Below are 16,032 nucleotides of genomic sequence, written 5' to 3' on the forward strand. Positions count from 1 at the left end.
CACACATACACACACACACACACACACACACACACACACACACACACACACACACACACACACACACACACACACACACACACACACACACACACACACACACACACACACACACACACACACACACACACAGCAGAGGTTTGTCGCACGTGATTGGCTTAGCCTGCGTTGCCAGGTGTGCTTATTTTGTAAACGATTTTGGGCTTATTTGGGCGCCTATTTGGGCTAGTTTTCATAGACCACGCTAGCGCTTAACGGATCCTTTTTTTGGGCTTCTTTTCATAGACCTAGTTGCTTGTTTCTCTCGCAGGCAACCTCACTTTTGGTCACGCAGAATTGTTGTTTATAGACGTTAAGACGATAGCGTGGGTAATAATGTTTTGTTTGGGATGTACATGGCACAAATGACGGACATATTAGCGTGACTGTGGTGGGAATAGGGACATTACCGCGGTGACTGCAAAGACATAATGTAGTACTATTAGACATTTTTGGCTAACGCTAAACGCGTTAGCTAACGCTAAATATTGTTCGACGAAAATAAATATGCTCCAAAGAGGCAAATGTATAGTGAGCAATGAAAAGTAGACGAAGCAATGCGTAAATATAGCGAGAGCGTTGTGGCTAGTGTTGTAGTGACATGTGATATGTTGTTGTTGTGTTGATACCGAAACAATGAGTTGCAGTCCGGGACACCGGGACACGGGACACAGGAAGGTCTGACTTTTCTCAAATGTATATATTAGATATATTAGATAAGATGATAGTCTATTTAAAGAAGACAATTTGTGCATCGCACAATGCAATGCTCCAATTTACACACGTCAGTTTTATTCATCGATTATGCAGGAAATAATGAAATGATTACAAAAATATGAAATTCTTTCTAACCAGTAACATGTAGGTGATACTTATGTCTATCAAATGTGGTTTTATTGAAAGGCAATCAAAGTCCAGAGCTTGGAAGCCAAACATCGGGTGTGTGTGCTCCATGTAAAATCCCCTCAGTGCGGCTCCAGAGTTGTTGCCAGAATTTGCGAGAAATAAGCAACCAAGTCTATGGAAACAAGCCCAAAAGAAGCGACTATAATAGGCCACATGAGCACTTAAAACCTATATATGTCGTCCATTAAACAATGTGCATATTTTTATTTATATATGTTGGCTATTTGAAAATAGACCATCTACAAGCTCACAACCGTTCTACTGTACCATTATTTACAAGCAACTTCAGAAAAAAAGCCAAATGTGGCTTATAATAACCAGACCAGGTAACACTGCAGACAGGGAGATAGGAGAGCGTATATTGGATTGGGGATAATGGGTAGCACAGTCTTCTCTTAAAGGTAATGGCATCTGGCACGGTGATTAGTTTTTATCATTGTAACGCCCAAACCACACCTATGGATAATGTAACGGGTAGTGCAGGTGTTTAGCGGGTGTCCCAGAATAGCAACTATTGCGGGGGAACGCCCCTTGCCTACTCCTAAATCCGATATTAGTGGCTTACTTCAACATCTGATTTACTTCAAGTGCCGCTGTTGAGCAGCCTATTGAAACGAATGGACAGGAATTTAACATTGTTATTCTAGTTCATATATAGTTCAATGAAATAAACTCAAAGGCACCACTTACTTCACACTGGGTGTTATTGTTTTGTATATCAGGTGATATCCACCTTTAAGTGATATACCAACATTGTTTTCTGTCTCATTGAGCACCATGATGTGATAGGAATATATGTGAAATATTAAATAGTTTGCCATCAGCTATGTTGTGATAAACTTTTGGACTGTTTTCAACTCGCTGCCTAATATTATTTACTGTATGACTATATCATAAGATTTCTACCTTTCATTCTCTCATTCACTTACTGTTTGAAAGACAAATTATTTGAGGTATCTGCACTGCCAAGGCTCCAGAAAAAAAGTTTAGCAATAAGTGAGTAGTTTCATGTATTTATGTATGCATTTATTTATTTGGTGCTGTAATGCTGTCTACTGCTTACTTTTTGTATCTCTCCCAGTACATACTGTGACAAAGGATAAGGAAGTCCAATTGGAAAAATGGACTACTCACATTATTCAAAGCAAATCTCTGCAGAGTCACTTTGGCTGTCTATTTGTTCCTTCATAGATATGCAATATGGCTTCTCTGAGCTTACTTCTTGGCATGAGTGTAGTGTTTTTATGTGCTTGTCTTCATCCAAGTTTTAGCTTCCCCCACAGTATCGATTTGGACTTTTCAAGGACTAACAGTGAATTTTAATACAGCTACTGATTGTACTTTCATACGTTTTCCTAGGCAAAAATCATCCGTCGTCAACTAGCTAAAATGAAGTTGGACACACCCCAAGGCATTTGCAGCATGCACTTTAGACCTTGCGCTATAGATAGTCTAATAGGGCCTATCATGTCATATTGGTATTGATATACAACATGATGAAGGCATTATGGCTTACAGAAAACTCTCACACCACAATTAAAGCTGCTTTATAAGGTGTTATGAAGGTGTCTATAAGTGAGTAAGTAAGTAGGTCAGAGAGGCTTATTGTCGGTATCAGCCAAGAACTCCCTCACTCCTGGTGTCTATAGTGTATTATAGATAAAGAAGCATCAAAACGCTAGTGTATTAGTTCGCATGTCAGGTAGCAAGGTTAGCTTTGGGCCTGATGTTCAATTCTCAGTATACAAGGTACTTTATAGTGCCCTTGTGCAAGATCTAACTCTTTGATGGCCTGTTCTGTGAGCTGCTTCTCAGACATGTCAAATCAAAGACTTAGAAATAAAGGTGCCCAGTTCCCCTCTGGCTTGCTTCAGAAATAGGAGGGTTATGGGTAAAGCTCTGCAACAGATAGTTGGCAATTTGTTCAAATTTAACAAGGAAACTGAGGAACAAGTGAATTAGTTTTCCCCCTTCACCTACACCTTTTTTTTTTACAAAACCTATAACAAGACATGTTGCTTTCAGAATAGTGTATTGTGTAACAAGGGAGAAGACACTGCCCTTCATCCCTCTTTAAATAAGTTCTAGGCACCTTCTGTACTATATGTCACTGTACAAAATTAGGGGATTAACTTCAACACAATGAGCTGCTCACAGCATATAAAACGTCTTCTTGCCTTAACCAGCCTGGTGGCAAACCTAGGTTAATTATCAATTCACATTTTTGCAAGTGTATTTTGCATTTACTTTAAACTGCCTAGAGCACTAGATTGGCTGTGCACTTTTGGTACATTTTGATTGGTTCATTTTCCCCAGACAGGATTAATCAATCCCAGAAAAAAGTAATTCAATGTATCTCTCATGGTAATTTGGCTAAAGCAGGGAATTTGGCTGATGGGCACCTATAGGCCTTGCTTTGACGTACCTTGAATGATTATCTCCACCAGCTGAAGGCAGGGCAAGAGATATGGTTTCACCCCTGTGTTTTTCTGTGTGTCTAAATGTTATTTCATATCTTGTGAATGCGTTACAGCAGACGTACCTTCCCTCCAGACTGCAATAGGAAGGAGAGGCCCATGATGTCCCCGTTCATAAGGAAGTGCTGCTATCAGCTTAGTCTTGCGAGCCAGACTGTTGCCTCCCACAATTTTTGTATGCTTCCGTCATGCAGTCTGGAGCACGGAAGCTCTAAAAATTATCGGGAGGAAAAGCGGATGTGACGCCTCCTCCCCGTTTCAAATTTGACCTACAGTAGGGCCTAAATATAAATAGTCAAAACATATCTGGCTTGCTCTTTGGCAAAAATGTGAATTCAAAAATATGTTTTAAAGATATTTGTTTTAATATTTTTGTGAACGGAAATGACAAACAGATGACAGCTTCCTTTTTCTGCTTTCAGGAGGTGTAGTTCTAGAATCTATATTGCAGTAGAAGATTGTGGAATAGTAGTCTGGCCACGCGAGACTACTATCAGCTACACATACAGGTCTGTGTATGAGGGTGCTGATATCACTGACTGTATTTAAGGGTGACAGTCTTCTTAATCATCCATAACTGCTGTAAATTTGCTTGGCAAACTAGGAGTATCGAAGTTCCAGGATGAGTTTGTTTGTAACCGTTTACAAGATGCAGAACTAACTGTTAAAAAATCCAAAAGCAAAATCACTGGAGAAACACTGGACGAGTCCTACCAATAACCATAAGATGAAAGGGATAAAAAGTTAGAGCGGAAAAGTAAAACAAAAAGAAAAAAACATGTGATCAAATTAGATCTGGGTCCAATATCCACTAATCCTTTTGGTATTTTTGTTCCGTGGCCATATTTGCACAAGTACATTAAAGAGATTCTAGGCAACTTCAGAGATCAAAAAAAGAAAAAAACTGTTGTCAAACACCGCCCCTCCACTCCCCCCCCCCCTCCTCATCAGCAGTTCGGGGTGACGCAGGGGGGACTTCTGAACGGGCCATGCCGAAAATAGGTTGCTTTATTCGGATACAATGCGTATCACTGCCCGCCCCTGCCGGTTCTCTGAATTTGTATTTTTAAATAGGCTCTGTCATGATTAATTGACCACATATATGAAGTTAAACAACTAAATTCTATCCAAACGACATCTTAAAAGTCAATTCTGTGCCTCAAAAAAGAAGTTTGAGAGCATTTTAAAGTTTTAAAACCGAAACAAAAAATAGCGCATAGACAAGATGGCTGCCGCTCGTTTTTGCTCGGGTGCACTCAGGCTGGACTTGGTGACATTCGGTTTCGCTTGAACTCGCCACCTGACTGGCCAACCTTCGCTGTCAATCACAGAACATTGAGCGAGGACGCTGATAGGACAGTTCACACGGACATGGATGCGCACGGACGCGCACATGCGTGTGTTTCATTTACGTTTCATTTACGGACAGAGCTGGATACCCGGATGTCAAAACATAAATAGTAGGGAAAACGGATTTCAGAAAGAGGACTGTGTTTCAATGCAGGAAAACACCCCAGCATCATTAAACAGTAGGGATGGGCAATATTATCGATATTGCGATATATCGCAATATTTTATATTGCGATACTGTATCGATACTCCAGTATCGATATCGCGATTTTTAAAAAAAAGTTTTTTGCTTTTTCAGATACAGGCTTTATGAAAAAACATTCAAAGAACCTATCACAGATCTGCAGCTACTCAATATGTAGTGTATATATATACAATATGTAGTTGTGATATATGTTTTGTTTTTTTATGATTTGTATTTTTATTTTGTAGTTGTGATATATGTATGTATCGCAATATATCGCAATAAGTATCGTATCGCAATATGTATCGTATCTCAATATATCGTGATATCGCAATATATCGCAATATATCGCAATATATCGCAATAATATCGCAATATGTACCGTATCGCAATATATCGTATCGTGACCCAAGTATCGTGATGCGTATCGCAATATAATCGTATTGTGACCCAAGTATCGTGATACGTATCGTATCGTGAGATTGTTGCCAATACCTATCCCTATTATATAGTGGCTGATAGAGGGGAAAAAATGCAAATATATATATATAAATATGTTTTAATTTAGGCTTAGAGTTACCTAGAATCCCTTTAACTAATCTACAGCTGTTTTTGCCCTTTGTGAACATGGAAGAGTTGTGAAATCATATTTTAAGGTCAGCAGTGAGTGCAAGAAAGAATGCTCTATTGTATTTATTTTCATGGTTTCACAACAATTTCCTGGCATTATGACAGGGGGAATAGCCTCATTTGCAAAGATTTGATAGAAATTGTCAGTTACTATTACAAAATTATATTGTGCCAAAAGCTGCGGGACACTATGACCTATACCAGATCTAAACATTCTACATTCAAACACATTCTGCTTCTACATCAAAATGGTGCAAACCAAGCCCCAGGCCTGCAGGGGGTTTTTGAAATAAGAATAAACTAGTGGCCGTATATGGTACTGCAAGCTTAGCGCATAAAGGACACTACTGCGCATGCTTCTGTGGCCTGAAACCCTGTGCCTGTTCTATGGACAAAACCTTTTTGGTCAAACCCAGTAGGATTGTGTACTTCTGATGAGTGTATACACTCTACCGGAAGGAGAGTGTACATGCACACCCAGGGACTTTCATTGAAATTAATGGGAGGGTATTTTCCGTCCGTCCTATAGTTTTTATATAGCTCTGTGGCGTAAACACTTAACAGAAGCACAGAATGAGGTGTGCAGTTTTTCTAGTATTAAAAAAAGCTAGTAAAAAGAAAGCATGGTGAGAGGTTAATGTTCCTTGCTTGCTATACAGACAATAAAACAGTCTGCATGCCTAGGGCTATATACTGTATGCAGATGCTTTACGTAGCCCACACAAAATGTATTGGGTTTCGATTAATGCAGACAGATACTATAGGAGGGTGAGGAATACCCAGTCGATATCAGTAAATTATAGTACATACTGTAAGCCTGAGGAAACCTATTAAGTTTTAACAATTTACTTTTTGGCTTAAAAAGGTATACGGTAATTCAGTCTGAAACAAACCAAGAGATATGAGGTAAAAATCTAGCCTGCCCTGAAATGTTTTTCTATCTACAGTATAATGCAAATTGCAAAGTAAGATCATACGCTCAACTTGGGCTTAAAACCAGTACGGCCATGATCAACAGCAATAAATTGTGCCATTATTAAAGAAATATGTTTTAAGTTGGGTCTGGCTAGTAAAAAGTACTCAACGACAAAGATACTCCTGGTCAAATATTACTCAACTACACGTTATAGTTGTTCTATCAAATTTGTACTTGAGTTAAAGTACTGGAGTAGTACTGAAGTATTCAAAAGTACATGCATAAAAAATACTTAAGTATTCAAAAGTACAAATTACGAAGTATTTTTTTTATTTATGTCAATGCATTGCTGTATTGAAATTTAGATATTTTCTAAAAACATTGAAAGATTTTCCTGAAATCTTTCCCCCCTATAAATACAAATACTCAAGTACAGTACTCAACTAAATTTACTTTGTTGCTGTCCATCACTGGGTATAAATAAAGAAGGTCTAAGAGGCTTAATGTCAGTATCAGCCAAGAAAGCTGGAGTCTATTCCTGTTTCATTGCTATAGACTACTGGGAAATGGATTGCTGAGGTGGTGAGTAACAATACCACACTACTTGCCGCACCCACATCGTGCTACTCATGCACTGAGTGGTGCCCGGGATCAAACCTATGACCTTGTGGTCCAAAGGTGAGTGCTCTACTGACTAAGGAACTAATGTTCCCTGGCTGTCAGTTATCATTGTGCTGCTCTAAAACTCAAGAGAAATTGACAGCTTTGCTTTTCTATGCATGCAAACGTAGCTGTGCATTGGGTTTACAACACATAGAAACACTGCAAAAGAGGGAGGAAGAGACAACACTACAGTGAACGGTACATGGCATCTCTAAGGGCAAGAGAGAGCAGCAGTTTTTTGTTTATCTGTATGTCTGTTTGTGTGCCTGGCCTAACCTAAGCCCTTTCTCTGGAATGCTGGCTGTAACCAACCCAGCTCACTGGTTCCCACATGGCTCATGGGGCTCTGAAAAGACCTCTATCTGACAGCATCTGGCGTTTGGCGACGCACAGTAGCATCATCCTGGTGTTTTGAGGCACTCAGTGAAGCCGATCCATGATGACCCTTCAACACAAGCAAAACATACTGCACATCCCCAGTGCTCGTCATACCTCTTTCACCTCTATAAATAAATATTGCTCGACTCTTTTGAAACTCGCTCTGGGAAATGGATAACAAATACATATTCAGCAGTGTAGTAGGAGGGCGGGTGTGTAGGATTTCATGCACAAATTCATGCTTTTGACTGAAGTTAGACTAGAGTGTTTCACTATCTGGATCTCCATGTTATTGCATATTATGCAATCCACCAATCAGTTTAGTCTAAGATAACATACCTCCATGGGAACCAATCACAAATCACACATCACAAAAGCTGGTCTTTATACAGTAACCCACTGTACTTGACCCTGCTTGATCTGGTTGCTGCTGCCTTCATTATGAGCTTTCTCTTTCAGGTTCTATTTCAAATCCATAGCCAGTATCTCCTGAATGAAATATACAGTATATAGCCGATTTCCTTGTGTTCCATGGATGAGTAGTGGAAATCCCTCAAGAAAATCTCAAGTTCTGAAAAGCTGTTTTCTCAGAGATACAAGGTTTGGATAATGCAGGCTAAAGATTCTTAACTAGGAGGGAAAATGTACTAAATTCTGAGTCTAAGTAAGCTGGCGGGTGCATGGAACTTTAACTTGACAAGATAAAAGGAAAGAGAACACTCTCTTCTGAATAATTTTGAAATATTTAAGTTAATGCAGTAAACGGACACATTACTCAACAGAGTGCGCAGGTACTGTACTAAGATTTTTACCATGTTCTCCCACACACCAGCAGAGTTATAGCTGCCGTCTGGCTGAGAAACATTCACACAGAGAGACTTTCCAGTTAGAGAAAGAGTTAATTCTGGAGTTTTCATAACTAAGAGTGGAAGAGGAGCGTTACCTTACGGCCTGTCAAAACACTTCAACGTCATCCAGCATCAGCTTCCTGTCAGTCTTTCCCTAACAGTGTCAATATACAGTACTTAGCAGTCATCTCCATCCTCCCCAGTGTCTCCTCTTTTGACTCTTTCTCTGTGTCTTTAACACACTCCCCCATGACAAGCTGACATTTTTTCTCTCTCTGAATCTCCCTCTTTCACAGTCTGTGGCTGTGAGCGGATGTTCGTACGGTCTACTTCTCAGTGCACTGCATTTTATGCACACAGCACAATGTTGAGTGGCCACCGTTCAGCACACTGTAGTGCGTGAAGAAATGTCAACATACTTAAATTTCAACCATACTGTGGAAGTGTCATAAGTATGTAGTTTACACTCCGATTCAGTAGGTAATGAGCTGTCCAGGTACAAAACCAACTAGCTACAATGACGAGGACGTATGCTCAACATGTCAAATGATCCCTTGTGAATGTTGAGGAGTAAGGCTTGGATGTTTGATTGTACACCGTTAAGCATGTGGAATCTGTTCGTTGATATCCATCAGTGTAGTTACACGTATGAATTCATCATTGCGTCATTGGAGATTCATGTCATGTGTATTTACCTTTGATCATGCCTATTCTGCATGGTTGCATAACACAGATATTCAGCTATGCTTAAAGGACCGTATCATTGTCTTTTCGCAGCTTCAGCCACATTGCACATAAACAAAAGACAATGGCTTTATTAATGGCTTTATTTTTAGACTTGTTTCCATTGTATCCAAATGTTATTAATCCATTTGGTTAAAAAGAGACTTGCAATACTGTGGATACATCCACTTAATTACACAATTTCATTTTCTATTCTTTTCGATCTTTATTTCAGACACAGGATCGAGAAGGATGAATGAACTATTCATCCTCACTCAATCCTCATCCTACTGTATTTACAATTACACACAAAAGGCAAAAACAAAAATAACGTTAAAGACACTCATCAATGTCCCACAATTAGACAGCTGTGCCAATGTCTCCACATAGGTGTGGCACTGAACCAAATGTAAAACCAGAATGATCTAATTTGAGAGTCATTTAACCTGCATATGAATATATTCATATATAAGATTTAAAACAGCTTAAAGGAGCTACACCATGAATTTAAAAAATAATAATAATATTTGATATCATATTGTTTATGTCCCTCAAACGTTTTTCAAAAGGTTTGAGCCTAAATCAAGCCTCAGATATACTCATTCCAACTAACTTCTCTCTGGCTTATAAAGCACTTTCACCTGCAATACCAGATTGTCCTGTTTGGCACGGGGCGCTATTGAGCCAGTTTGTATGCATGTTATGTCCTGATTCTGTGTGGAAAAAGTAAAAAAAAAAAAATAAGAAAAAAATGAAAAAAAAAAAAAAATGAAAAAAGGGTTTTTTTTTTTTTTTTTGGTTAGAACTGAAAAACGGGAGGAATTGTTCCCAGACGTGACGTAGGGTGGGGGAACAAATCTGACGGACTGTTTTCAGACCAATTTACATAAAAACCACAGATAGCCTATGAAAGCCTGCATGCTCGAAGTCGGGTATTTGTTGGAACAGAAGAGAGGTGGGGGAGACCAAAAACACACAAAAATGAAGAAAAAGTTAAAATTCATGGTGTAGACCCTTTAAAACAGCTTAGAAGGTATTAACACGTGCAGCCATGCACATTTCACTTATAATACACCATTAAGGTATTTCAAATATTCTCCAATATGTGAGGGAATATGGGTACAGGTGTTTCTCTTTAGACAATAGCTGGGTTACTCCCATGGGTGTGGTCATAATCATTATTGAACCAGCAATCGTGGTAGTCACATTGATTTCTGTATCAACTCCCCAATCACACAGTTAATTAACCATATTAAAACATGGAGGTGGAAGTTGTTGCGGAGGGGAGGATGAGGAAGAAGCTGCAAGCTATCCTGATGAAACTCGCCCATCCCCTCTATGACGTGCTAGTGGTGACGAGGAGCACATTCAGCCACAGACTCATCGTCCCCCGGTAGAATGACATGGTCATTCACTTGAGCCAGCAGTAGCCACCAAAGGTTCTGTTCTATTCTTGGATGAATGACTCCTACTTGACTCTAGCACATTTGCACATGGACTACTGGGATGTACACTAGACTAGAGAACCATGACAGATTCCTGTTAGGGATAGCTGCCGTAAATGTTTAATTGTTGATAGCTGCTATAAATGTTTAATTGTTGATTTATCTATCTATATATCTATCTCTCTCTCTATCTATATATCTATTCATTCCTTATTCTGAAAACACTATAGTTACACTTTATACGCATATTGTATAACACAATGTCATACAGTACATTATAGTCTAGTGCTAAACATCTACTTATAAGTATCTATATTCTACCACGATTGTTGGTTCAATAAGGATCATGGCTACACAGATTGGAATAACCAAGCAATTGTTTAAAAGAGAAACACCTGAGCCTGTAGTCCCTCACACAAACCCGAGGAAGAGCCTGTGAAACATTGTTTTAACCTTATGTAATATAGTGAAATCTGTGTAATTAATTGGGAGCATCCACAGTGTTGTCTCTTAACGGACTTAAAGCAACTCACCTCAAACGAAAGTCTTGAGGTTAAACTGGATGCATAGTCTTGACAATGTACACTCTTTAATAAATTAAAAAAACTCTTAGAAAGCCTTGAATATTCCGGAATAAATGGACGCATTTCAATCTGTTGGTCTTCTTCAGCGTTTATCAGCGTTTATCTCAACAGACTTACCTTTGACTGAGCACCTGAAAAAAATATGCGGGTGTATAACCTACTTCAAAGTTACACAAAAAATATTACCACACATACTGTAGGCCTACCTGAATAATTGAGCTAACGTTGGTCAATCATACTATAATTGAATTCCGTTTGTGAATAGGGTATAGGCTAGAATTTTCTCTTTATTAACACAAGACTACTGTTCCTTAACTCGGTATAAAAACAATGATCTAACACAATTATAGAGCTACAGATTACAACTTAGGTCAAATGAAAATATCACTGAAATTTCATTTTGTGTATCAGTGCTGTTTCAATAAACGATAAATAATTGATTACTACATGGAAAAAGTAATAATTCTATGCATATACCTGTTTTTATTTAATGTAACACATTTTTGTTAATCGGAAACATTTATTTCTATCATTCCTAATGGGAGAAGTTTTTAGATTGGGAATGAACTGAATAATACAGCACTTAAGAATAAGATGCACGTTCGGCAAGTCATTTCATAACATTCATTCAAAACAGAGCTCTCATATTTGGGAAATGCACTGCTTTAATATGCTTAGTTCAAAATATTCACAGCCCACAGACTTGTGGGCCCTTGCCGAGTATCATCAGCACCTGTTTACCTTTAAGCCTGATTCACACTTTACGCAACACTGGTGCGTAACCAAGTATGAACCAAGCCTTGGAAGTCTGCCCCCGCATCAGTAGAGTACAAAACGGGTCCCTAACAAACTGCATTACTTTTGTGAGAGACCAGAGTAATCAAATCTTGTCGCTGAAACATGCTTTTAGTTTATCTACAATTCTGACATCATGGGATTGATCTGTGTGGATGATGACTGAATATGAATTAGTTGCGCAGTGTTGAGAAAAGAAGCATTACTCAAATCAGCAGGGAAAAGCAGAGAGTGATTCTGCCATGTCAATAGCGGTTTTAGAATTCCCATGTACTCCCAAATTAAGCCTATTTAAGTACATGAAGATGTCACTCAATGGTCAAATAACATATCCCTACTAAAGCAAGCATGTCAGCTTCTCAACCTTTATTTCTAGAAACATGGATTTCTCTGTCCACTCCGCTTTGATGGTTTTCTGTCTAACACAGTCCATATTGACAGTTTGCCAAATGTTAACCTGTGCTGCTGTAAACACATTGATAAATGAACTACCGTGATTGGCTAATCGTGCTAAATTAGCTGGCTAGTAACTGCAGTAGAGTGTTGCGTTGACAAATTGTGGCCAGCTGTTAGCAGCTTGATTGGCTAAAACACATTGGAGGTATTGATTGATAACATTTAATAGGTGGGTGTACAGGAAGATTGGAGAATACTGAATGAGGGCACATTATCATATTAAACGCCACATTATTTTGCACAAAACCTTTTAATTTGTATTAATGTCTTTGAAATGGGCCATTTCACATTGTTAGGGAACGTTCAATTACACATAATTTCCTGGATAGTATCAATCAGAGGTAGCCTATACTCAACAAAATCAGGAGATATTCATTCTCACTAAGTTTGTACTCCTTTTTGGACATATTTGTTGATCTTGCCAAATGTTTAATTGAGCATAGGCCTACTCATGATGTAATTGCAGTACACGAGCTGTAGACAGTACAAACATTCCTCTCTATCACAACTTCACCTCTCTCACTGTCCCCTTCACTCACCCCAACCTTACCTCAATGAATCTCGCTCTCTCTCATAGCTCAGTAATTGATGAGAGCTTCTTGAGCCAATTATATTTAATGCCTGGTAGGATCACATAAACTTGCTAGATGATGCCATTCACACTCGGCACAGAGGAGATGGATAACCCTCATGTCTCAAGGTTGCGGGGTCAAAAGCACTTAAATCCCCCGTTTCAGATGGAGTGACTTCTCCATCAATAAAAAGCAATAAACTGAAATTTGTGACATTGAGAAGTAGCAATTACTATCCGTCATTATCTGACTTACAGTATTAGATACGCACCTCTTATTGAATGAAATGTATGTCCATGAAAAAAACTCTACTGTAGGCTTACATTTGTGTCAGTTTTTAAAATAATGTATTTTAAACATATTACACATTGACAACACCACTTGAATTAGTGGAGCTGTCACACTGTAAAATCAGTCTTCATTAAAAAGTGTATGCAAATGGGCCTGTTAAGAGTCAATTAAATGAAAACTCTCAGTGTTAATTGATCCATTTGTATCTCAGAGAGTGTACAAATGTACCTATATGAAGGTTAAAACCCTCAGTGTTAATTGGTCCATTTGTATCTCTGAGATTGTACAAAAGTACCTAAATGAAGGTTCAAATCCTCGTTAATTTATCCCCACACTCAGATTAAAATAACACACCGGATTTTACATTGTATAAGCTACACAGCACATCCCCTCAAACATGCATAGCAAACAAACAAGCATCAACAACTCAACTCACCAGATGGTGGGAGGTTCGGACCCCTCCACTTCCAGGTAATCGGACTTCTCGTCCATCTGGAAGTCGGTGAACACCAGGGAGATGGTGTCTCCTGGATCGGACAGGATAGTCCACTTGCACTCCCCACTGCCAGTGCTTCCGCCGCCAGCTCCTGGAGAGTCTCCGTTGGGGAAATCAGGGCTGGAGATGAGCCCACTGGAACCCCTCAGGGTGCCGCCGCACGTGTCCTCCGCTGTCAATCACCAAAGACCAGGGGGAGAACGGCGTGAGAACAGACACACAAGGCTATTTTCTGAGCACTTCCTCAAGGTCAACACAGAAGAGGATGTGGTACATAACAGCTGTCCCTGTCTCACAGATAAAGCCACCTATATATAATACAAAAAAAAGGCCATTGTTGAAGGTACACAGTACCTGGTGTTAGAGCAAAATGGTTGTCATGCTTTTGTGTATTCACATGCTAGATATGGAAGTAACTATTTCACTCAGTGAGACTAATTCCAGTAATAACGCTGTACAGTATATGAAACTGACAATGTGAAACATACTATTTATTAAATGGTTGCTTGTGTTTTCAACACGCTGGCTGGGAGCATGAAATATTCACATAAAATGACAAATGAGAAGATAACGATCTGTTCATAACCAATTAATAGTTAATTCTGCCAACATAATACATTCGAGACGTTTTTACATTTTTGTTTTATTTTGCTCTCCCCCCCCCCCCCCCCCCCCCCCCAACTCCTCCTTCTGAGAGCCTGTAATTCATCATTGTGTCCTCCAAGCTGCCTCATGTTTCGGGAAACAAACAAATGGTGATAAACAGGACTTATAATGCTGTGAAATTGTATTTTCTTTTTTTTTCAATGTGGGGAGCACGGCATGTCAGCTGAATGTTAATGCACTCTCCCATAATAGTGGCTCACTCTCTCTCACTCCATCTCTCTTCCCTTCTCCACTCACCCTCTCTCCCCAGCCACGTCCCCATCCACCTCTCTCTTGCCCTCTCTTGCTCTCTCCTTCATCTCTCATCCTTCCTCTCTGTCCAGATCCCTCGCATATCTTTCTACAATTACTCATCGTCACCCTCCCCCTCTTTCCCTTTTGCCAAGTTTTCTTTCTTTTCTTTTCTTTTTTTTTAAAGAATTCTAATGATGGCAGGGCTTTCACAGTTTTCACATCATTTAAGACTAATATGTGACTCTCAGCTGTGCCAGCTGAAACCTTTGATGGCTTGGCTTTCCGCTCAGGGGCTGTCAGAGCTGCCAGGCACAGCCATGGAAAGCCTTGGAACATTCTCCTATGCTGCATTACACGATTGGTCAAGGGACAAGTAAGTGGATGTGCAAAATTCTAAAGAAGAAGGAAAAAGCCACTGCAGGGGCCGTTAGTTGGCTTGATCCATGTCCTTTGAGTCACATATACATTAACTGGAAGATAGCTGATGGGAGTCTTCAGAAGGACTCATTGAGACATCTATGATGTCTGCACATATACTTGCGTCATAACAAGCGCTTTCCTTTGTAGTCTATTGTATACGCCAAAGGCAGACTTTTTATCGTCTGCAAGTGGGGGCTAATTGGAAATGCATGAATTTATAGGTTGTACAAATGAATGGAAAGCCTTATTATATTTAGCATCTGGTTTTTCACGGTTTGCATAAACCGCATCTTAATGAGCCTGACTAGTGTTGCTTTGCCAGATGATCGGACATCTCTACCTATACCAATCGGAATTTCTAAATGCAAGGTACAGCTCAAGAACAGCTGATGACAATCATGTTACCGGCTCCATATGAAGTACCACCCTAAAGTCTTGGGATTAGTTTTGTAATGAAAGTTTTTATTTTGTTTTACTCTCCAATATTTCCATCCAGTTTTAACAAAAAAGCTTGGAGATTGTCCTCTAGTCTCTAGTTGAGTGAGGCTTTCACAGACTGATATGAGAGTCTCTAGATCCTGACAAAACAAAGACCGTCCAAAAAACACTGGCAGCAGGGGCTATCAATAGTATTCCTTTCTTTACTTTTCACATGACATGCCAACGAAGGCTCAGTGGAGGATTTTAATTGGCTACAGTATATCCTCTAATTAAAAGGAGCACTGAAGAATCTGTCTGGAGTCACAGCACTCCTCAACCTTGATGACAAGTCTTGCAAGGTTCAAGCGTCATGGCCAACGCGGAGGACACATGGAGAAGGGGTGGCGGTGGTGGCAACAGAAGTAACAGAAAGTATGACAGTGAAAAGGGAAGTGATAGTTTTATTTCATGAAGACATGAGAAAAGAGCAAGGTCAAAGGTAAAGGCATGTATGAATCTGTGAGAATAATTTGGAGGTA

At 39.5% G+C, this 16,032-nt stretch overlaps 1 protein-coding gene across 1 annotated transcript in view; it reads right to left on the bottom strand.

Moving 5' to 3' along the window:
- The window catches only part of LOC311039730 (CUB and sushi domain-containing protein 3-like), a gene marked incomplete at its 5' end in the record, with an annotated part of 373,258 nt that overhangs the window by 284,346 nt on the left and 72,880 nt on the right, over positions 1-16,032 (bottom strand). The window contains one exon of the mRNA XM_084049684.1: positions 13,694-13,925. Coding sequence (XP_083905810.1) covers positions 13,694-13,925 — 232 coding nt within the window. The remainder of the gene's footprint in view (positions 1-13,693; positions 13,926-16,032) is intronic.

Source organism: Gymnoscopelus microlampas (genome assembly GCF_963454915.1).
Source record: "Gymnoscopelus microlampas genome assembly, chromosome: 3".
NCBI lineage: Eukaryota > Metazoa > Chordata > Actinopteri > Myctophiformes > Myctophidae > Gymnoscopelus > Gymnoscopelus microlampas.